The sequence below is a fragment of the Musa acuminata genome, chromosome BXJ2-6 (assembly GCF_036884655.1).
Source record: "Musa acuminata AAA Group cultivar baxijiao chromosome BXJ2-6, Cavendish_Baxijiao_AAA, whole genome shotgun sequence".
NCBI classification, from domain to species: domain Eukaryota; kingdom Viridiplantae; phylum Streptophyta; class Magnoliopsida; order Zingiberales; family Musaceae; genus Musa; species Musa acuminata.
Genome location: NC_088343.1, coordinates 45,563,490 through 45,584,709, shown reverse-complemented (window position 1 = coordinate 45,584,709; position 21,220 = coordinate 45,563,490). Strand labels below are relative to the sequence as shown.

General features: G+C 43.5%; 3 protein-coding genes and 1 non-coding gene across 5 annotated transcripts; 1 reads left to right on the top strand and 3 right to left on the bottom strand.

The window, feature by feature from the left end:
- Nucleotides 1-1,129: 1,129 nt before the first annotated feature.
- Nucleotides 1,130-2,730, bottom strand: LOC135613762 (3-ketoacyl-CoA synthase 3-like). The gene has a single exon (XM_065110801.1). It carries the CDS (start codon nt 2,662-2,664, stop codon nt 1,300-1,302), a length of 1,365 nt encoding a protein of 454 aa, XP_064966873.1. The 5' UTR covers nt 2,665-2,730; the 3' UTR covers nt 1,130-1,299.
- A 3,247-nt stretch (nt 2,731-5,977) lies between these two features.
- TRNAM-CAU (transfer RNA methionine (anticodon CAU)) lies at nt 5,978-6,064 on the top strand. The gene is given in 2 exon segments: nt 5,978-6,015; nt 6,029-6,064. It is a non-coding gene; the product is annotated as a tRNA-Met (tRNA).
- A 450-nt stretch (nt 6,065-6,514) lies between these two features.
- LOC103989936 (putative F-box protein PP2-B12) lies at nt 6,515-8,337 on the bottom strand. 2 transcript variants are annotated; one of them, XM_065115151.1, is made up of 4 exons: nt 8,184-8,337; nt 7,788-8,093; nt 7,410-7,528; nt 6,515-7,332 (listed from the first exon to the last, which is right to left on the bottom strand). In XM_065115151.1, exons 2-4 carry the CDS (start codon nt 8,049-8,051, stop codon nt 6,843-6,845), a joined length of 873 nt encoding a protein of 290 aa, XP_064971223.1. In that variant the 5' UTR covers nt 8,052-8,093; nt 8,184-8,337; the 3' UTR covers nt 6,515-6,842. The 2 variants fall into 2 exon arrangements, with proteins under 2 accessions (XP_064971223.1, XP_064971222.1); XM_065115150.1 differs by having other exon boundaries at nt 7,788-8,299.
- An 896-nt stretch (nt 8,338-9,233) lies between these two features.
- LOC135615989 (uncharacterized) lies at nt 9,234-11,297 on the bottom strand. The gene has a single exon (XM_065115149.1). It carries the CDS (start codon nt 11,023-11,025, stop codon nt 9,754-9,756), a length of 1,272 nt encoding a protein of 423 aa, XP_064971221.1. The 5' UTR covers nt 11,026-11,297; the 3' UTR covers nt 9,234-9,753.
- Between the last annotated feature and the right edge of the window lie 9,923 nt (nt 11,298-21,220).

Genomic DNA, 21,220 nt, shown 5'->3' with positions numbered 1-21,220 from the left:
ATTGATGTATACCTTAATCAATATTTGAATATTTGAGATAAATTAAAAAAGAATGTTGAGCATTGATATATCCATCTATCTTTTATAATTGATGCACATTTTATGATGATATTTTGAGTGACTTATCAAGCTTCCGATGAAAACGAATATTCCAGACCCGAGCTATACGAAGCCCTCAAATTGTAGAGATTGGTTTCGATCAACAAACTAACCAACATATCAATGATACTATTAATGAAATAATGAGAGAAAATATGAGACCAGACGGATTTTAAGATCTTTAAATGTATGGGCAAGCAAGGACTTCAATTCTGGACACCTATTTATAATGCTTGACATTTTTTGTCTGCATTCGGCCACAATTGACAACCGACATGTCCGATTGACTGTCTCCTAACAGTGTCTGGCCATTGGTATGCTGGGCATTCATGTCCGTGTAGGGTTTGATCCACAGTTTTGGTTGGATAAAGCATCAGTGCATGCCTCCTTAGCTGCTGTTCCACTGTTTTGTTGCCCTGCTATCTTTTGTTGTGTTTCCCCTCTCATCACGCATCTCCTCGAGTACAAGTCAACGACTGATGCATGCGTGTTGCATGTCCGGCCGAATGCTATGAGGAAGTCATGGAGAGCATATGTGCATGGATATCTTCCTACGATGGATATATGTATTCATACGTAAACACCAAAATACACACACCTGAGCATCGGCTTGCATACTGAGACATGGGCTTGGATTGGGCCTCAAACTTTTGGGCTTCCAAAGCCTAGATATCTTTGGCCCGAAAACCCACCATGTACTCTCGCGGGCAACAAATCAATGAGCGTACCACCTGGATGTCCGTCGCATTCCACCAGCCACATCAATGTTGCGTACCGATCTGCAGTGCAGCGCATCGAGCCGGGTCGAGGCGGGGGTGGCGGGGCGCGTCGTATACACCGATGACCGACGAGTGAAGCCGAAGAGACATGACGAACACAGACCTGCGGGGACAGCGCGGTTCGGGAAACCAAAAAGGGCAAAAAGATAATGACGCGTGCATTGAATCCATTTATTAGATTGTACTCATCAGCCCCAGCAGCAACTATTGTGACTCGAGCTATGAAGGCCCATATCAACTTACCGTCCTTGCAATCCCAGCCATGTCGACGCTATCCGACTATAGCCGAGTGAGTTAATGAAACAATAATGTATGCGACAATCGAGATCACAATGAGAAAAGAACAACCAGAAGCGAAAGGTGCCACTCAACATACAGTTTGGAAAGAATCGATGGAGCAAGAGGATGCGAACGGCGCTGCTTACGCCTCCTTGACCCACCCAAACTTCTCCATGAAAGGGTTGACTAGGGTCTGTGGAGGGTAGGCTCGGATGCAGTCCTCCCACGCTCCGCCATCGTTCAGATCACGCAGCACCTCCCACAGGCAGCTGTTGCACTTGAACCCCGCCCCGAAGCTCAGCATCAACACCCTGTCCTTCCTCCTCAGCCTCTTCTTGGCCTCCATGTAGCCCAGCACATACCACAAGCTGCTGGCCGACGTGTTCCCCCACCGGTGCAGCGTCATCCTTGCCGGCTCCACGTCGTACTTGGTCAGCCCCAAGGCCCTTCCCACGGCATCGATCACCGCCGCGCCGCCGGTGTGGAGACAGAAGTGGTCCACGCCCGACTTGAAGTTCACCATCGCGGCCGTCGCTGCGTCTGTCTTCGCCTCCTTCGACCTCCAGAGCCAGTGCCGGAACCCCCGGAGGACGTACAGCGCAAGCTCTCCCACCGGTAGCACCTTGGGCGCCAGCCTCTGGAGGTTCTCGGCGAAGGCCCGCACCGCCGCCTTGGGGAGGCTCTTGCTCAGGTGAAAACCAACGCGGCCCTCGTCGTCCTCCTTCTGGATGGCGCAGCTGTAGGCGTCGTCGTTGGCACCGATGTGCGCCCGGACCAGGCATTTCAGGCTCATCTTAGCTCGGTGCTTCAACGACGGATCGTTCGTGAGCATGAAGGAGCAGCCTCCGGAGCGGAAGAGGCAGTTGCCCAGCATCATGGACTTGTCCGTGCCGTAGTACCAGTTGGGGGCAATGGACTCGGACGTGACGACGACAGCGAGCGTCCTCTTCCGGGTCTTGAAGATGTTGTTGACAAGGTCGATGGCGATGGGGCTGGCGCTGCACCCCATCCCGGCCAGGCTGAAGTTCTTGACGTCCTCCCTCATTCTGTACCGGTTGACGATCCTCGACGTCAGGGAAGGGGAGGGGGCGAACATGGACACGTTGACCACCAGCACGTCGACGTCAATGGGAGAGATACTGGTCCGGAGGAAGAGCTCGTCTAGCGTGCGATACATGCAGTCGTCGACCTCGTCGACGCAGTCGTCGTGGGTGGGACACTCCTCCCTGCCCTCGATGATGCTCCGGGGGCCGTACGTGTCCTCGCTGATGCCGGAGTTGACGACGACCTTGAGGAGGAACTTGTAGTCAGGCACGCTCAGTCTCTTGTTCCTCACGATGATGTCGCTGCAGAGCTCGCTGGAGAGCTTGCGATCGTCGGAAGGCTTGTAGCAGACGAAGTCGAGGAGGTAGCAGCTCCGGTTCCTCCGACGGTCGAACCCCTTCCACAGAATGGACAGCAAAGAACAGAGAAGAAGGATAGTGGAGATCGTCCACAAGAGATCCATGGCACAATGCCAAGGAAATAAATAATCTACCTTCTTCTCGGTGCTGTTTCCACTGGAAGAGGAGGGATCGGGGGAGAGTTATACGTAGTGAATGGCTTCGGAGGGTTGAGCGGCTATAAATGCACTACCATCATCTGCTGCTTCCCAACCAAGTCCTTTTTTAGATTGACTGTTACATTGAGGTCTGTCACGGGCATGTGAGAGAAGGAACTCGAAGGATCAGAGAGAGAGAGAGAGAGAGAGAGAGAGATGAGGGTCATGGAAGGTGATCATTGTGGGTCATTGCAAGGAAGAATTCCCTCTCTGCTATCAACCACACCACATTTCAAAGGTTATGTGTAATAATTACTAAATTCCTTTGTACGCAATAGGAAATAATAATGACGAGGAGTTCGGATTACGTTTATGGAGGACAACCATATCCTGGTAGGACACTGCTCAGAAGTTGGCAGGAGCCCCACCGGACCATTGATCAGCAATAGAGGAGAGAAGAAGAGGAGCTTCGACAAGTAATGTTTTAGGGATGGCAACTAACACTGCTCGGAGAAGAAGGAGCGCTGTTCCTACTTATATATCTCATGCCAAAGCCATCGTCTCGAGTCTCTAAATCCTCAACTTATTGCAATTATTATTGGCGAGGCTAATCCAAATATTGTTGATCATCATTGATAGCGCAAATATTCACCCAATGACAACTCGATATATAGCACAATAATAGAAAGATAAAATCGGATCAATATATTCTATTCATATCTTAAAAATAGTAGATCAAGAAAATATTCCACTTGTATTATAGACTATTCTTTCAATTTACTAACTGTAGAACATAATAATCGAAGTCAAGTATAATTTATTAAATTTCATTTTCTTTTATCGACTTAAACATCATAAGGATCATATAAAAAACTCATTTGATCTTGATCTTCATATAGGTCAGCTAGCTACGGAGCACGCGTCCAAATCTATCTCAACCATCAAGGGAGCGTTCAAGGTTTCGATCATATTAGAATTCTTACATGCATAGATCTAAACTGAATCGGGTGGGATTCAAACTTCAATAATACCATTCATATCGATCACCAATTTATCTAAAACTTTAGGAATGAGTTTTTGCGTATTCCAACTTGCGAAGTGACAAGAAACTCCAGCTAAGCTGATGGCTGGCTTGGACAACCACTCGGTGGCTCTGTTAATAAGATATGTGACGGAGTCACCGAGTCAATGCGAAGCCACACCGAAGCAGAAAAGCCAACGTAGACTGCAGACGGAGACAGTTGGGACGTGGGGTGTGTTAAGTATGGCGACGTACCATGCGTTGACAAGCTGTGCTGGTCAATGATAGATTCGTTGGCGAGTGAGAGAGGAAGATGGAAGCAGCGATCTTGCTCTTTGACTTTTGGAGGACGTTGAAATGGAGATTTAATGACGATGAGATCACTAATGACTCCTGGTCGAGTATATAAGACATTAATTGGGATAAGAATACCAATCGGATTTCTCTCGGACGAGGTCGTATACACGTAGTAGGAGTACACGGGAAGAAGCCAAGCGTTAGCGAGCAGAAGATGCAATGGTCATGCAACTGTAGGTGAAGAGAAAATAGTGAGATCGAGACGTGCCTTCCCTGATGTATGATGGATGTACAGAGAGGGAGAGAGAGAGAGAGAGAGAGAGAGAGAGAGAAGATGGTTGATGATGGTGGAGGACGATGCTCAACCATGCAGTATGTGGGAGAAAGCAAGGCATTTTGCGTAAGGACCAACGAGATAGTAGTGCATGCAAAACAGTTAAACAGTGTGAGATGAGTTGTGTGGCTTCAAAATTAACAGGAAAATCTTAGAGATCAATAAGTATAAATAATTAATATAAAATTAATGTGATTAAAATACTTTATCTCTATCTATAAAGAAGCAAACATTTATTTTCCTTTCTTAACTCTTCCCTCGAGTTGTTTCTGTATAGAATGACATTCTCTTTCTCTATTTGGAGTATTTGTTCTTCTAAGATATATTTTATATCATAGAGATCAATTGCAAACACTCTTTAGTTAATCCTAACTCAAATTGTGAATCACACTAGCATATCCTCGTACATAAATTTGAAAAAAAAATTATATATATGTTTTTTTACATTCTCTAGACCCATTAAAAAAACTCACTTAATATATTTCTTAACATCGTAGTCAAATATCAAAAACATATAAATATATGAGATATTCTCCAAATCTTAGTTTTAGAATTTTCTTCCTTAATGAGAAATCCTATTCATATTATGACTTTTTATCCTCGAAAAATGTTAGCCTCAAAAATAAAAAATATACATATATATTCGTGAATACCATGCATATAAGCTATTTGGAATATTGCATCGAGAAGGAGAATTAAGGTATCAACAACACGATTCAGGTCCGTCCTGATGGCATTAATTGGGTCCGGATTGACGAGTTGATATACAGCCAGCCCGGTGGAGATATAGCAGCATTTTGTCGTCGGTGACTTGAGTGCAAGATTACATTGCTGTCTCTTCCGCTGGGTCGTCTGCTCTCTCTCTCTCCGCGTCGTCGTCTTAATGATGACAGAGGATCGATCGCATGTCGACTGAGAGCCACCTGCAGAAGAAGCCGGCCGTGCCTTCCGTGCGGTGATCAATCCACGCATTGCCACCGCTGTGTGAAGGATAACACCGAGGCAAAAAGCAACACCTTTATTATTTGTCGTGAACGGCTTCTTGTGTTGCCGTCGCATCTCATTCTGTTCTAAATGGATAAGATCAAGAGGGAGTCTGTGGACGCAGTGTATATGTACGACAATGGTCGTTCGTGGCTCATTTATATTACCACATATTTTTGGCACAGTAATTTTGGTCGATAATTAGTTTTTGTTTTCTTTCAAGTAATTATACTTGTATCTGTGCATTTCATCCCACAAGCATTTCATGGGGTTTGATGGGAGTAGAGAAACAATCTTCAATAATATTATTATAATGATTAAAATAATAATTATCGATAGTAGATCGAGAGACTCGACACACCCAATTTAATCAATTGAAAAACTCTCATAAATAAATAATATACCATCTAAAAGAAAAATTGCCTAAAGAAAAAATATATATAAATTATTCTATGAATTTATTTTTGTTCAGCTCCATTCTTCTTTATAATCGAGAATCATGCACTTGTTATCCCCTCCTTTTTTTTTTTTTTTTTGATTTCAAGTAAAAGCAAAAAATATATGATAATATAGGGAAAGTAAATGCAAATTTTCGATAAATAAATAATAAATAATATAAATATTTCTTACCCTTAAACACCATCGGGGTGGTGGCGCAGTTGGTTAGCGCGTAGGTCTCATAGCTTTATCGAGTTATCCTGAGGTCGAGAGTTCGAGCCTCTCTCACCCCAACGTTACATTTTTTTTTTTACTGACTATTATAATAGTTGGTGCACTGTTCCCTCTCCCTAGAGAGGGAGGTTCGCTGAACCGGTGATTGCGTGCCACCTTTGTTTGCTACCTATGTTACATATAGGGTTAATTGTTGTTGTGCGAGGTTCGATGAACCGGTGATTGCGTGCTACCTCTCCTCCACAGGAAGTGTCTTTCTTTGGCGTATACAACAAAATTTGAATACTATTCTTGTGTGTTAATTTTATCGTGAGAGGACAACTCCAAATCAGACCCTCTTCCTTCGTCTTGTTTCACTGCACGATTTAGAAGACCTTCTTCCCTTTGTAGTCTTGTTGGAAGTATTTATCGATACACACAATATTGGTTCACACCATTCTCGATGATCGTCTTGGAGTCATCAACCGATTGATATTTGAAAGGTACAATGATTGGTTGAACTAAGTATATACTGTAATCGCTATTCTCAAATCATTTATTGCTTGATTCACTGATGATTCTCCAACACCAGTAATTTCCTATCGCTAATTTCATCTCTCGTCTTTTAAGAGAACACCAGAAGCTTCCACAACGTACGTACAAGCTGCTAGAAACAGCGTACAAGAAAGAGATGCACTTGCATTTGACAAACAAAACAAAACAAAACACACACACTCTCTCTCCGTATCACTCGATCACCAAAAGGAAAAGAAGCAACAGGGAGATATCTATCGCGCGTAGTATTGGTGCGATTCGAGGAATGCCCGAATCACATGCCCTTGGGGGGCGCCTGTGCGGCTAGGCCTTGGGCCTGATCTCGATTCCCTGGATGATGAGACCCTTCTTCCAGTGCCCTCCCCTCACTTCCATCAAACTCATCTCCACCTCCCCGTCCTCTCCCTCATCGATGTAGAACTCCCCCAGTTCCGCCTCCATCCACCCGTCGTCCCTTGCGTCCCCAACCTCCGCCGCCGCTTCCTGGTCCGCTGCAATCTCCAGCATCATCGCGCCCCACCTCACCAAAGGCCCGAACCGGATCCTGTTCCTCCGAGCGCGTACACGAGATGGCGAATCATTTGGCTGAAGACGGACCACGTGGGTGGATGAATGCTGCACCCCCATCGTGACGGATGCTTCTTGGGGTGGGTGGCCGAGACCACGCGACCAGTCCGCTAGTCTGAAGATGAGATAGGCAGCGTACGTCCTCCGCCCAGAAAGCATGCGACTTTGAATCTTGCCACGGATCTCCAGCCAGCACACGTTTACCAGTTCGGCGGCCTCCGAGAACCTTGCACGCACGGGGAATGAGACATGAAGCAGTAGCAGCAGCAGCAGCGTTGGAGAGAGGGATGCAAACTACATTACCTGCAGTCGGACAGAGGAACCCACCTCCAGTACTGGGGCGTGTCTCCCCACGTAATGGACAGCGATCGGGCGGAGAGCATGTAGCACTTGGCCCCACTCGACCTCTCCAACCAGAAGCTCTGCAAGCATCAAACAACAGCCAAGCTTTGTACCCGACTCATCCTGTCACGTTGCGGCCCAGAGAGCATGGGCGAAATCGAAATCGAAATCGAAGAAAAAGAGAACCGGAAAGATGGTGGTTCTCTATGTTTCTTCTACCAGAAATCTCTTCTTTGTCGTTCAGTTCCAATCAGAAACCGGTCCCAATTCACCGATGAAGAAGAATATAATATTAACCCTAAAGAAAACAGAGCATCTAATCTAGAGGAGGAGACGTACCATCTTGCCGGCGTCGATGAGGAGGGAATCGCAGAGGCGGAAGAAGAGGTCGCGCTTGGAGGAGCATACCACGGGGCGGATGGCGCGGGAGAGGATGGAGCGGTAATCGGAGGGGAGGAAGCGGTCCCAGACGGTGTCGTAGGCGGCGGCGGAGCGGAAGGCGGAGGAGACGGCGGAGAAGCGGCAGACGTCGCGGGGGGAGGTGAGGGCGATGGCGTGGGCGACGCAGCCCTCGGGAAGCCTATCCATACCCGACTCACCCATTCGATACCGATCGATCGATTCAATCTCTAATCCCTCTTTATTCTGCACCGTGCAGAAGAGGAGGAACTCACCCACACAACCAAAAGGAGAAGAAAGGAGATGAGGGTCGACGCAGAGGCATCGGATACACACATCTGCCAAGGGAGGATGGAGGAAACAGCAACGTGCGGTTGGGGTGCGGGAAAAGGGCAGCCTTGCCTCGAGGAATCGGAATTGCTATCGCCGAGACCACACGCGGCACGAAGCAAAGCGGAAGCGTATAATCAAATAATTGTTAATAAATATACGAGCCACAAAAAAAAAAGAATATGTCAATAAGATCCGACGCCGCAACAACCACCACCGCTTTAATTGGGGTACAAACCTCGACCAGATCAGCCTGGGTTCATGCTCCACGGCGGATGACGCAAGCCGCTGCTGCTGTTTTGGGCCTCCCCATCTGACGGCACCCGAAAGTTGCACTACGTGCTCTCTTGCTGTCTTAAAATATATTAACATCTTATTAATAGCTCATCAATCAATCATATATATATATATATATATATATATATATATATATATATATATATATATATATATATATATATATATATAGTTAAAAATCTGATTCTGGGACCGATCGAGGTTTGAGAACATGACATGACAAAGAATCATCATTCTATTTAAAATGAACAATTACTTTTATTGCCATCTCCATATTGAATCTTCCTTGAATGTCCCTTCTCTCTATCCTTAGAATCTACTCAAGATAAAATCGGTCTTCCATTTAAACACTTTAATCTTTCAATTTTAAGTTATGACAAATACATATATTTGGATTTAGTCTCATGTCTATTCCGTTTTATGTCAATGATTCGATAGAAATGAGGCCAAATGACACATCCATCACAATCTATACAACTTTAGCCCTTACCAAAGAATCTCTCCATGCCCATCATTCGTCTAAGAGATCTAGAGATATAACTCCTCCTATCTCTAATCTTGTTGAGATTAATTTTGACTATATCACAGAGTGTGATTGGTTGTTGAGATTAATTTTGACTGCATGGTTGTGGTTCATCATCCATTTTACCAATGTTTCTTATGAGATCCCCTAGCATCTTAAAGTCATCACATCTTATGCAAAATTTCTTTACGTATCGACATCCGAATCTTAATCGCAAGTAGTAGTAGTAGAAGCATTCAGAAAAGAAAATTTAAGTGATCACATTTTTAAGGATAAGATCGGACACCTTAAACGGCATTAAGACGCATGACGCTACGTGGAATGGCAAATACAGGAATTCCAAAACCTCGATGAGTTTGCCTGACTGCTTTAGCATCACCCCTTTATTTTCTGACGAACGACGGATGATTAGCCAAAGGAGAGGTAGGTGAGAAGAATGTGGTGGAAAGGAATGGGAATAGTTTGGTGGAAAGGAATGGAAATAGTTTGGTGGCCCTTCCAAAATTTCCCCACACTTGGCCGCCAACCGTCAATCTCAAGATACATCATCATCAAAAGCCCTTACTCAGACGGACCCAACGTACTCCCCATCTAACTCATGACTAATATAAAAACCCACCTCTACTGACATCGATTCGTGCATATTTACGAACATAGACGACTGCAAACCCGTAGGAGTAAACTAACAAAAACTATGAAAGGGAGACACAAAAGAAAAAGGAAGGAGAAGACTTTTCTTTCGTTTTTTTGACTCGATCAAGCTGAAGGTTTCACGGTTTTATCGGCCGGATTGAGGGCAACGCTCGTGACCGTCGGAAACGTGGGCGCCACGCTGGGGTAGTAGACCACCCGCCCGTACGCCAACTGCCCCCCTGCATAGACCTCCGGGCCCGGCATTGCTCCGCCAACGCCTCCCACTACCTTCGCCGGCGCCTCGTTGTAGGCTTCCGATGGTACCACACTACGCACCGTAGGGAAGAACCCTGGGTAGACCGCCGGTGATGCCGGGACTAGGTACACCGTCTGATCGACGCCGGGAGCCAAGGAGGCGTACCTGCCACCCGACGTCGCTCCGCTTTGCTCCAGCCAGTACAACGCTGGGGAGGGTGGTGGCGCCGGTGTTGCCTTCTCAGGCGCTCTTGAAACATGGTGTTCCAGGGGGCATATCTTACGTAGGGTCTCCTCGCTGCTGTTGCGTGGAATCGGCGGCCGAGCGTTCTCGGCGATATTTAGCGTTTGTAGCTCCGGAATCTGTGCTTGGATCTCCCCTGCCAAGACCACGGCAACGGCGGGGGCGACGGTATCAGCACCAGTCCCGATCGGCTGCTCGGGGTCATCCTTGGCCAGATCGGGCTTTGAGAGGGGAAGGCTTTCTAGCAACGGTGGCCGCTGCTGAGGATCTGTGGTGACCTTCACCGCCGGGGCAGGGACGAAGCCCTGGTCGAGGCCGAAAAGGAAGTCAGGGCTCGGCGAGGCCTCCGGCACAATTGGAGTTGCAGGAGGAGGAGGAGGGTGGGCGGGGACGGGGTTGAGGGTAACGAGAAGGGCGGCAGAGGGGCGCGGGGGAGGGGGCCACACGGGAAAGAGGAACAGGCGGAGGCGGAGGCGGGGCGACGGCTTGGAGGAGGAGGAGGTGCAGCAGAGGCAGTCGTACTCAGTCATCATGTGGTCGAGGTCGCCGTCGTCGATGACGGAGACGAGGGCGTCGAGATCCTCACCGGGGAGCTGGTACTTGAGGCAGAGAGGGGCGGAAAAGCGGGCAAGGGATGCCAGCTTGGTGAGGAGGGCGGGGAGGCGGGCGGAACGGTCGAGGGAGAGGATCTTGGTCTCACCTCCGACGTAGGAGAGCCTGCTGCTATCGTGAGGGCGGAGCTGGATGCGGCCGCCGTAGCTGACCATAAGCTTGACGCGGCCAAGTGACGTGGCCGGAGGAGGTGGCGCGTCGTCGCAGCTTGGGGCAAGGTTGTCCCGTTGGACGGGGGGCGGAGGGGAGGGGGAGGAGGAGGAGTCGGCGCCGGATGACTCCATTCTGTTTTGATACCTCCTCTGCCGCACTGGAATCTCTGTTGTCTAACTGAACATGGGAGGTTGCTGCCGCATTTTTAGCATATATTGGAGTGGGCGATGAGGTCGAGGGAGACTTGGGGAAGGGTGGAGCTCACCTGTCTCGTGTGTGGGACAGATCAGCCATGGGTGGGGCATTGCAATCCGATCGACGTCTGGGATCCATCCTAACCCCCAAGAAAAGCGAGAAAAATATCGACTCCAATTCTCTCACAGAAACTTTTCTTTTTTGTGTCGCCAGGGTACGTGAATCTCAACTAACTGATCCGAATCGTGATTGAGTTGGTTAAGATAGGATATCGGAAGTGGTGGAATAGGTCGCAGCAACCAGAGAACAGAGACATTTTAGGTGAGGCTTCTTCATGGGAACGGCTGGGGTGTAGATCGCCTACAAGAATCGTTCGGTAGCATACCACAAATTCACTTGAATCACTCCCTACTTGTTCCACGTAGAGTTTTGCAGGAAATGACGGCTCTAGGGCGCCTCTACGAGTACAAAAACGAGGTCAGGTTGTGAGGACAATAATGAGACGAGTCAACACTTCGAGGGTACAGGAAGACCACTGACATGCATGCATGGCACCACCATGTGGTGGCATGGCCATGCCATGTGCTGACCAGTGGAGCGTATTACTACAGTTATTGGCATTCAGGGGAGTGGTTGCCGTAGGGTAGTTGGGGAAAAAAAAAAAAAAAAGGCTGATAGGAAGGAAGGAGGTCAAAGAAGACTCAGGAGCTCGGCGGGCCCCATTCATACTCACTGGGACTGTGCTAGCCTCCTGGTAAGTGGCGTTGAGGAGAGTCGATAATACGAATAGTATGTATATAAACATATAGTAATGAGGTTCACCAATATGGAAGTAGGAAAGGCTGTCAAAGAATTCTAAAGAGAGATACGGTGTTGCAAGGACAGACGGCAGTAAGGCCGAGAGCCTATAGTTGCCTTGTTTGTTTGTTTGTTAGGAGTGTCTTGTTTGCTTCTGAATTCTAAATCACATCCCGCCATTTCTCGCACAAGAGTTCAATTGAAATGAGATGGAAAAAAAAAAAAAAAAAAGTACTACGGTCAAAGTGGAACCACGACATCTTCTTCGCCGGAAAACTCGAGCTGCCACGAACGTGGAATAAATGAACGCTACTAACAACATCCCTTATATTTTATTCGGGCAATTAAATGAGGCTTCGGAACTCCAGACTTTTTTCTCCCAAAACCTTTGTCCTACTAAGCCTCTCACATGAAGCTTGTCAAAATGGAAGAAAAGCGTTTTTGGAGTCAAGTCCGGGAAGACATTTGTCGATGAGTTTTTGCATGCGGAACCATTCCCTATCTTGCCCGACTCACTTTAACTATCCTTTTAATCAATGCTCTCGTGCCATATTTCCAAAGTTCAAGCATTCACAAAGAAACACTGTTCATTGTAATAACTGTTCCTACCCTATTTTAGAACTCTGTCTTTCTTATCGCACAACTATAGAGTTGTTATAAGGACCAAAGTTTCATGTAATTTTTGGGAAAAAGAACTCGTTTTTTCCCCCCGAAAGTATATTCATTTTTAGAATTTCCTAATATATATTTTTTTTCCTAATACCTTGAACATCCTCATTCACCTATCTCTTTTATCTTACTTTTCTTATGGATCAATCTATAGGATGAACTGATCCAGTAATGATGTTCTTGCATTGTGTTATGGTGTTTTCAATAATATCATAAAAACACTATAACACAATATAATATGTTTTAATAATATTGAAAATGCTGAACTGTAATATAAAAACATTGTAGACACACGATAAACACAATATCTTTACATGATAACATGTAAAAGTATTGTAACTACACTAGTTCATAAAAAAATGTATCAAGGAAGAATATCAAGAATATGTACCGGTTCATAGAAAAAGAAATATCAAGGAAGAAAACAAAAGGTATATGGTTGACCATCAAATTAAAAATATTTTGAAAATTAAAAAAAATATTATTAGAAAATCCTAACAATGGAGTATTTTCCAAGAAAATCCTAAAAATAAAATATTTTTTAAAAAAAATCCGTCCAATTTTCAATCTAATTTTTCTGACCATTTTCCCAACGTCATTGTCAAAAACCTCAGAAATTAATTATGAATTCGATTCCTAACTTGTAGGTAGACTTGGTCTCCCGTGATAGATAGCTAAGATTCCCACAACCTCTTTACACACACACCAAATACGAGTCCAATCTGACGACATGCTCACAGATCACCAAACAGGATAAGCTAAAGAGTTTAGCCAACATCTTGTCCTCAAAAAGGTGGCCCCAAGTGGACGCATGGTTACTCTTTGTTAACCAAGGTCCGACTGTAAAGGAACGAAAGGAGTTGGTACACAGAAAAGCTACATACTGAAACAGGAGTACGCAGATAGATAACTACAGCTGGAATATGCTCCAGCTAGATGGTTAACATCGAGAGGCAATGCATCATTTGCATTATAAAGGTAAGCAAGGCTCTAAACGAAAATTTATCTCCAGCATATCATCTTACCGATTCCAAAAAGCATGAAAAAGATAACCCACCAACTAACTATAGCAGCGGATGCCTTTTCAGTCGGCATGAGGCGCATTATTATCTACTACAACAGCTGTGATCATTTCCTCATCCATGATCACTTTTCACAAGTACCAAAGATGAATCATAGACAAATGCTTATAGGATAAGAGAAATAGACAGTTATGGCGGTCCCAAATTGCACTCGCAGTTAGACAACACAAAGTTCCGAGTCCATCATTGGGCCTGCAAACCTTCCGTATCATGTTACGCCTGAAACTAGACTTCTGGCTAAAACATGCATGGTTGCATGTAGGCAACGAACTCAGACGCAAAAGCTAAAAGTATCTGAGCACTACTGATTTAGTGTGTTTTGGACAGGCGAGTTTAACTTCGGACATGATGGTGAAGCTAAAAAGATGGAACCAGTCAAGAACCTAAAATGTCGTTGAACCTTATTGTAGTAGCTGGCTGGTGAATCACTTGTTTAAAGGGAAGCCATCATATAAAAAATAAGGCAATCAACAAATTAAGGGGAGCTTAAAACTAAAATTGTGGAATTTAGACAACGATGATGTGTCTACTCTGAATATGCCGTGATCTCACTGCCAAAACCACACTCATATCTCATCCTTGGAATAAAGAAAGTCCTTCAAAACACAAATATATTAGTATGCAATAATCATATATATATATATATATATGTAATTCATAAGATTCCTGCCAGTGCATGGCCTAGATGAGTTAAAGAGCAACCTAATCATTGATACCAAGACTAACTCTCTGTTTAGATCTTGTGTAGAGTTTTTTCTCTCTTCTTTTCTTTTGATAAAAGGCACCATGGACTGCAACATGGGCGATACATACATCTTATACCACGAGTAGGGTTTAGGACCCACTAAGCATACTCAAGACGACAGCTAGAAAGAAGGCCATCCACCATTAGTGGATGAACCATCAATCATAACGATGAGTAAAACATGAAACTTGCACAAGAGGGAGATTTAATCCTAGACATTTAAGAGGCGATAGATGCTCTCCTACCAAAGACAAGGAACGATGATTATACGGGTGCTTTTGGTGAATAACTGGTCGTGGTACATATCTACGATTGAGTGATTGATTATATATGACTTCGAGCCTAGGAATCATTTATATATTCTTTCACTAATATATTAGCTAAACTTGGTTGGGCTCAAATGAAGCACATCCAAGGGCAGATTTATTATTTCCAGATTTGCCGTTCATATCCAGTGACTTCCGAGAACAAATTTTGGTTCCCCTTCTTAGCTTCCTCATCGAGCCACTCAGCTCCTACTCATCCTTTGTAGAATCTCTTACTTCATACTCACATCGAAACCAGACACCCACCAATGTTGATGTTCTCATTCAACACATAATTCTAATCCTCTGATACGCGTGCAAAGACCTGCCAATTCTCCGTAATCAATAAATCGACGAGATCATGCCATGATGTAAACCTTGTTGCTATTGCATACATCTTTTCGAGTGCCTGTCTCGCTTCCCTTAGACGCTCATACTAGTATCACCATGCGTCCTAATGATACTTAGCCCTCTCGAACAACAGTTTCTTCCACATAATTTTATCTACAGTATATAGTACCTCTTCTAACGACGTATTCTATTATTTACTCGCTTTGATTCAAAAAAGAAACCCCCATCAGGCTTTCAGCATAGTAAAATTCATGCATTCTTAATCGCCTAATTACATAGGTGCAAACGTAGGATCCAATCAGTAAGGAATGCAAAACGGGACTTTTATCAAGCAAGTTACCAGCAAGATAAATTGGACCAAGTGAGATGCAAAAAGAACAATCAGATCTACGGAATCGAATCACAGAGGCATTTTGACACAACACCGAATGTCACATTGCAAGCATTCAGAGGGAAAATAAAGGTGAAATAATCGGGTGACGAGCGATGTAAAATTAGAAGATGGTGCGATAGATCATACCTTTGCCCGGACGATAGAAGCGAGAGATAAGATCAAGAGACAGAGCAGCATTCTGACCCTCTCTTGCACTGGATGAAGGAAGGAACGGCAACGTATTACCCATCAGAAATAGAAACCGGGCATGGGAGGGATGAGCAAGAGCTGGAGACCATGCGCACTGGATTCAGAATGGAGGAGGGTGTGGGTGACGACAGCGGTCCTCAATGGCTATTCTTTGCCGCGAGCGAGTCTCTATATGTAGTGGTTGTTGGTTAGAGGGGGGGCGCGTAAAACGCAGAGAAGGCGCGAATTCGAAGGGCGTTCGAATTTGAAAACACATGAATGTTAAATTATTCTATCCTCTTTATTTACCAATACAAGCGTAAACATATTGGTTGCATGGTATTCTTACGTCAAGTTGGACTCCGACGATCTGGTTTTTAAATCATCAATCATTTAGGAGTGTTCCAATCGAATCAAAAAATTATATCAAACTAGTTTGGAACTACTTCGATTCAAATTAGGTCTATCGATAGTTCAATTTTGAAGACTATAAACAGATTGTTCAGGACGATCAATCACGAAACGTAGAATCTATTTTTCTAGAAAAAAAAACTATAAACCTCAAATCCTTTAATTTAATATATTTTCAATCCAAAAAAATCAATTATTAATCAAATAAACTGTTCCAATGATCAAAAAAACAAAAACGTCCTAAGTTTCTAGATACTATTGATTTATCATATTTCTTCCCGTACGAAGAGTTTATAAAAAAATATTTTAAAAATCTTCGACTTCAGCATCATCACTAGAACTATGTTTTCTAGTCATGACTAAACTGGATCTCTAATTCATTTACCAAGTCGATGTAATCATAGAAAAAATATTTTTCTATGATTAACTAGTTCGAATCAAATTAAACTAATTTTAATTTAAAAAATATCAATTAGATATGAGTTTATTGTTTTAAGCCGTTAACTAGTTTGATTATTGACGTGACCTAATTTCACTATCATAATCTTATGTGAGCTTAATTTCATAAATTTTGTCATATCCATTTAATTGGATTAACTATTCGATTTATTTTAATTGAACCAAGTCCATTCATTTGAATATGAATATATATATATATATATAATTACTTAAGATTATAAACCAAATAATCGATTAACTTAACTGAATTAAGTGATTTTGAATTGATTCGATTAGGTGGGTACAAACCGATTTCACTTCAGACCTATTTTATTTCAACCGAATCAAATCGGAAACACCCTATCATTAAGTGACCAATAGATCGATTGATCCATCCATCCATCGATTAAGACAATATGCTATCGATTTCTGTCTCTAACATTGGAATCTTGATTTTTTTTTTTTTTTAGAAAATAATAAAAACCATTTTAAAATCTAATTTTTCTTTCACATCACTCTCTCTCCAAAGCAACGGAGGCAGATAAAAGAAGGGTTTGGGTTTGGGTCTCCAAGACAGAGAGTCGTCACTTTGGGGAAAAGTCACAGGCGATCAGTTGCATCTACTTCTTTTCTTTCACTTTTTCTTGTTTTTGTGGGGGGCTGTCAAAGTAAACCACCAATGGCCAATCCACTTTTTGACCCCCCCAACACAAATCCAAAGTGCAACATTTCGCCACCACACAGTAATAAATAACATTTGATGAAACGAGATAGCAGTAAAAGAACAAGATAAATCGCACTGCCTTCTTCATGTTGTATCGCCTCTACAATGACAGTACAATCATTCCGTGGAAAAGACGAATGCATCCCATCCCAGACAAGAATTACTATCGAATCATGTAACCACGGTCATCATTGACAGGTGCCTTAGATCCCACACATATCCAAGAAGACAAGAGCAAGCAAACAATGGCCAGCTAAAAGTTAGGCTGCTCTCGGGAGATGTTGCCCGGATCAGATCAGCCAGGTCCGAGCAAACATGGGAGCCCTATGGCAAGCCTTCGGCTGCTGACTCTACTTGAGAAAACCAAGTGGAGTTCTAAGAGCAAAGAACAATCCTGCATACTCATATGGATGATAGCCATCTCGGTTGAAGTAGAACGATGAACACTCTTCAGCACTTAAAATGACAAGAAGCGTCGATCGTGTATATTTACAACAGCGTCATTTCTGACAATAATAATACAAGCGACGAGAACTGCAACATAATTTGATGGCAGCGAACTTATGATCACAAGAAAAAAATGATGGACGAAAAGCAGAAGATAGAGCAGCTGAGAAGGTGACGATCGACGCGGATGATGACGGGCGATGAAGCTACCTGTTGGAGACTGGGTTTGGGCCACTGGGGACTTCGTGTTTGCTCGCTTCGAACTGGGAGGTGGAGTTGCCGCTCTTCGGATGTAGCCTCATGGATTGAGACGAGGAAGGTGACAGAAGTCGCCTACTGCTGCTGCTCGATAACGAGGCACCGTCGGTCTTCAGTTGAATCTGAGGCTGGCGAAGCAAAGCAAGGAGAAAGAGGCAGAAGAGAAAAGAGTAGAGTAGGAATGCATGTGCTCCGAGACGGACTTGGTCTTTAGCCATGCAGGTTTCAGTCTGGAGAAGAGATCAAGATCCATGAACCACTTTAAGTAACGAGAAGAGGAGGCTCGAGACGAGAAGGGAAGAAGGTTTGGTGGAAAGAACGCAGGTGGAGGGGAGGTGAAAAGGGAAAGGCTTTAAGTTGAACGCTACATTGCGAGGGACGAAGTTACGTGGTTACCCCCTTTCAGGTCACTTTTGCGTACATGGATTGTTAAAGTGACTCTGAACGAGATGACATGCGCTTCGACGAGTGCGGCAGAGGAATCCAGCATGGTGGTGGTGGAGATCGCCATTGAAGCGTCGAGAGTAATGTAAAATGATAAGATAAGAAAGTCGATGATGTTTCTGTAACTATCTTGGTGAGTTCTCAGGTCATCATATCCCTCCCTACATTTGCATGAAAACCTGGGAAGAAGGAATTGCCTGTAAAGACACTATCATGCTAATGTGATGGCCTTTTCTTGGATAGATGGGTGTGTGTGTGTGTGAGAGAGAGAGAGAGAGAGAGAGGAAGCCTATGACGTTTAAAGACACAGGAAAAGCAAGCATCCTATTCTAAGCATGGCTGTTCTGCAGTCTGTGATCCAGAGGCTGTCGTCGCACTGGGCAACAGGTGGCCCCCGATACCCACCTTGACAGATTTGCTGTGAGGAAGAAGGTGATGATGGATGGATGGATGGATCTTACAACACAAGATGGAAACGAGTCACGTTTAACCATTGAGCTTTGGCAGAAGAAGCATATAAAAAAGGTAAAAATGTGGAAACTAGTCTTATCATGACAAGAGAAGTCACTCACGAGGTTAACAGAAGAAGAAGTGTTGACGTCTTCGACCAAGAGAAGCTTTAGACGGTGACAAGTCACCAAGTGGGAAGGAATAAGTGAGTAATAGAAAGTTTTTACCTTCGACTTTTAACTTTAGAACTCCCACTTCCCATTCTCCTTCCCCCTTCTTTCCTCTCTCTCTCTCTCTCTCTCTCTCTCTCTCTCTCTCTAATATATGTATATATAAATATATAATAAGTTTGGGATGGATGCTTTGTTTATACATTTATAATGCGGAGAAGACATTTTATCGAACAAGTTCATACTATTGTAGTTTTTACTTAAGGATATTTTTTTTAAATGACAAAAAGATATATGAACTAAACCTAATTGAACCAATAACTTCTAACCATTTAACTTTCTCATCCTTTTGTCTCCTTTCCTGTCTTCTCACCCTTTAGTTAATTATGATTATGGAGGAATAAAGGTAATTATAGATTATCACTTGTAGTTAATTATGATTAATATCCTAATTTTATACCTTAAGAAATAATATTAAGATTTCTATATTTATAAAAATAAAATATTTAATTTTAATTTTGTTCACGTCGAAAAAAATCATACGTACTATCACGTGTAAAATAACACGAATAAAAAGAATAAAAATTAATTTTATTATTTTTAAATTATTAATTTATCATTCACGGTAAATTGTTTTCCTCCCCTCCTGTTGCTCCTACGCTACAAATGGCAGATCATGATAGCATCAACGACGCACGAGATCGGTTCTCTAGTAGAAGGTGACTCCATGATACTGTGAACTATGAGACCTCGATGCCCTTTTGTTCTTCTTCACTTGCTATTGTTGTTGCTGTTATAGTAGTAAGTTGGACTTCGACTCCGCCAAACCACCTGTCATTCCCTTTTAGAAGCCAACAGCGATAAAGCTCAAAGGCAACAAGGAGGACAATTCCACGACTATGTGAAGTTGCATCGTAGCAACCTCCGTAGCTAAAGGGAACAACTATCGTGTGGTGATGCCCGGCTTCAGTGAGACGCATCCCTCCTCCTCAGCCTCGTCCTTGTCAACAACCGAGGACATCGGAACAAAAGACGGAGGTAGGGTGCGTCCACATCTCCAACGACGACGATGACGATATCATTGCTCGATGACTCAAAGGAGTATGATGTTGTAGCAAGGGAGTCGCCACCACTAGTCTTCTGGTTTCTCATTCGCCTTTTTGCATTTTTATTTATTAGGGAGGACATCACGTGTTGGGCATCCGCTATGTGAGTGCACAGGTAACAAAACCTTCCTCTGACCACGTCCTTCCTCACAACCACCCTCCCCTGATCACGTATGCATCACCATCCATCTCAATGCCATGCACTGGCAATGCAAGCGTTGAGTCAATGCTGACGTGCTGGTCCTCAATGCCGACCAATGATGGAACGAAAAGAAGATGATCGTCACATTGTAAGGTTTTGCTTTTACAAACAAGGTGACGGACGAGCAAGAGGGGAGGAGGAAATCGTTCACGGTCAAAGGCAACATCCAAATTTCCTTTAGAATGCCATCGGCCTTGCGCACCACCGACGACGCTGCTGGTCTATCATTCGCATCGTAACCGTAGGAAAGTAAAATAATTTATGTGAAAGACTACATTTATATAAAATTATTAATATAAAAATAATAAAAAATTTATCTTTTTCATTCATGTCTTTTTGGTACGTGACAACATGTGCAATTTTTTTTATCAATGAAGTTAATGATGTGAGAAGAATTAATATTAAATATTTCACTTTCGCAAGTATAAAAATCTAAATATTCCTTTTTAAAGTATAAAAGATCGAGGTGCTAATCATAGTTAACTACAAATGATAATATGTAATTACCCTAAAGAAAGAGAATGAGAGGAAGGAGGAGAAGGGAGAGAAGGCAAAAAAAAAAAAAGAGAAAATTATGTTAGCGATTTAAAATTTTTTGACATGAATAAAAATGAATCCATAAAAAAAAGACCATAAATTATATATTAATTTTTAATAATATTTGACATAAAATAAAAATATTTTTGTTTAAATAGAAAAAATATCTCTAGATAAAAACGAATTAGGAAGACGACATTGGATATGAAACAAAAAATAACGAAACCTTTCACCCATAAAATTACCCTTAAATCTGCCAGCAGCAAACCTTTCACCCTCGAGACAAAAGTAGCGTACATCTTATTCTTGCGGCATTCGCAAGACAATTAGAGTACTGAAGCTGAAGCTTCACTTCCCAGCGGGACGCTCCTGTCGTGGAATCTTAGAAGAAACTTCAACACCTATTATTTGTAGGTCCTGTAAAAGCTCGAG

Bases quoted from the DNA above. Each gene is read 5' to 3' on its own strand.
- LOC135615989 (XM_065115149.1), bottom strand. From the start codon at position 11,025: ATGGAGTCATCCGGCGCCGACTCCTCCTCCTCCCCCTCCCCTCCGCCC.
- LOC135613762 (XM_065110801.1), bottom strand. From the start codon at position 2,664: ATGGATCTCTTGTGGACGATCTCCACTATCCTTCTTCTCTGTTCTTTG.
- LOC103989936 (XM_065115151.1), bottom strand. From the start codon at position 8,051: ATGGGTGAGTCGGGTATGGATAGGCTTCCCGAGGGCTGCGTCGCCCAC. The intron at 7,529-7,787 runs GTACGTCTCCTC...TGATGCTTGCAG, and splicing joins TCATCGACGCCGGCAAGATG to AGCTTCTGGTTGGAGAGGTC. The intron at 7,333-7,409 runs GTAATGTAGTTT...CGTGCGTGCAAG, and splicing joins GTTCCTCTGTCCGACTGCAG to GTTCTCGGAGGCCGCCGAAC.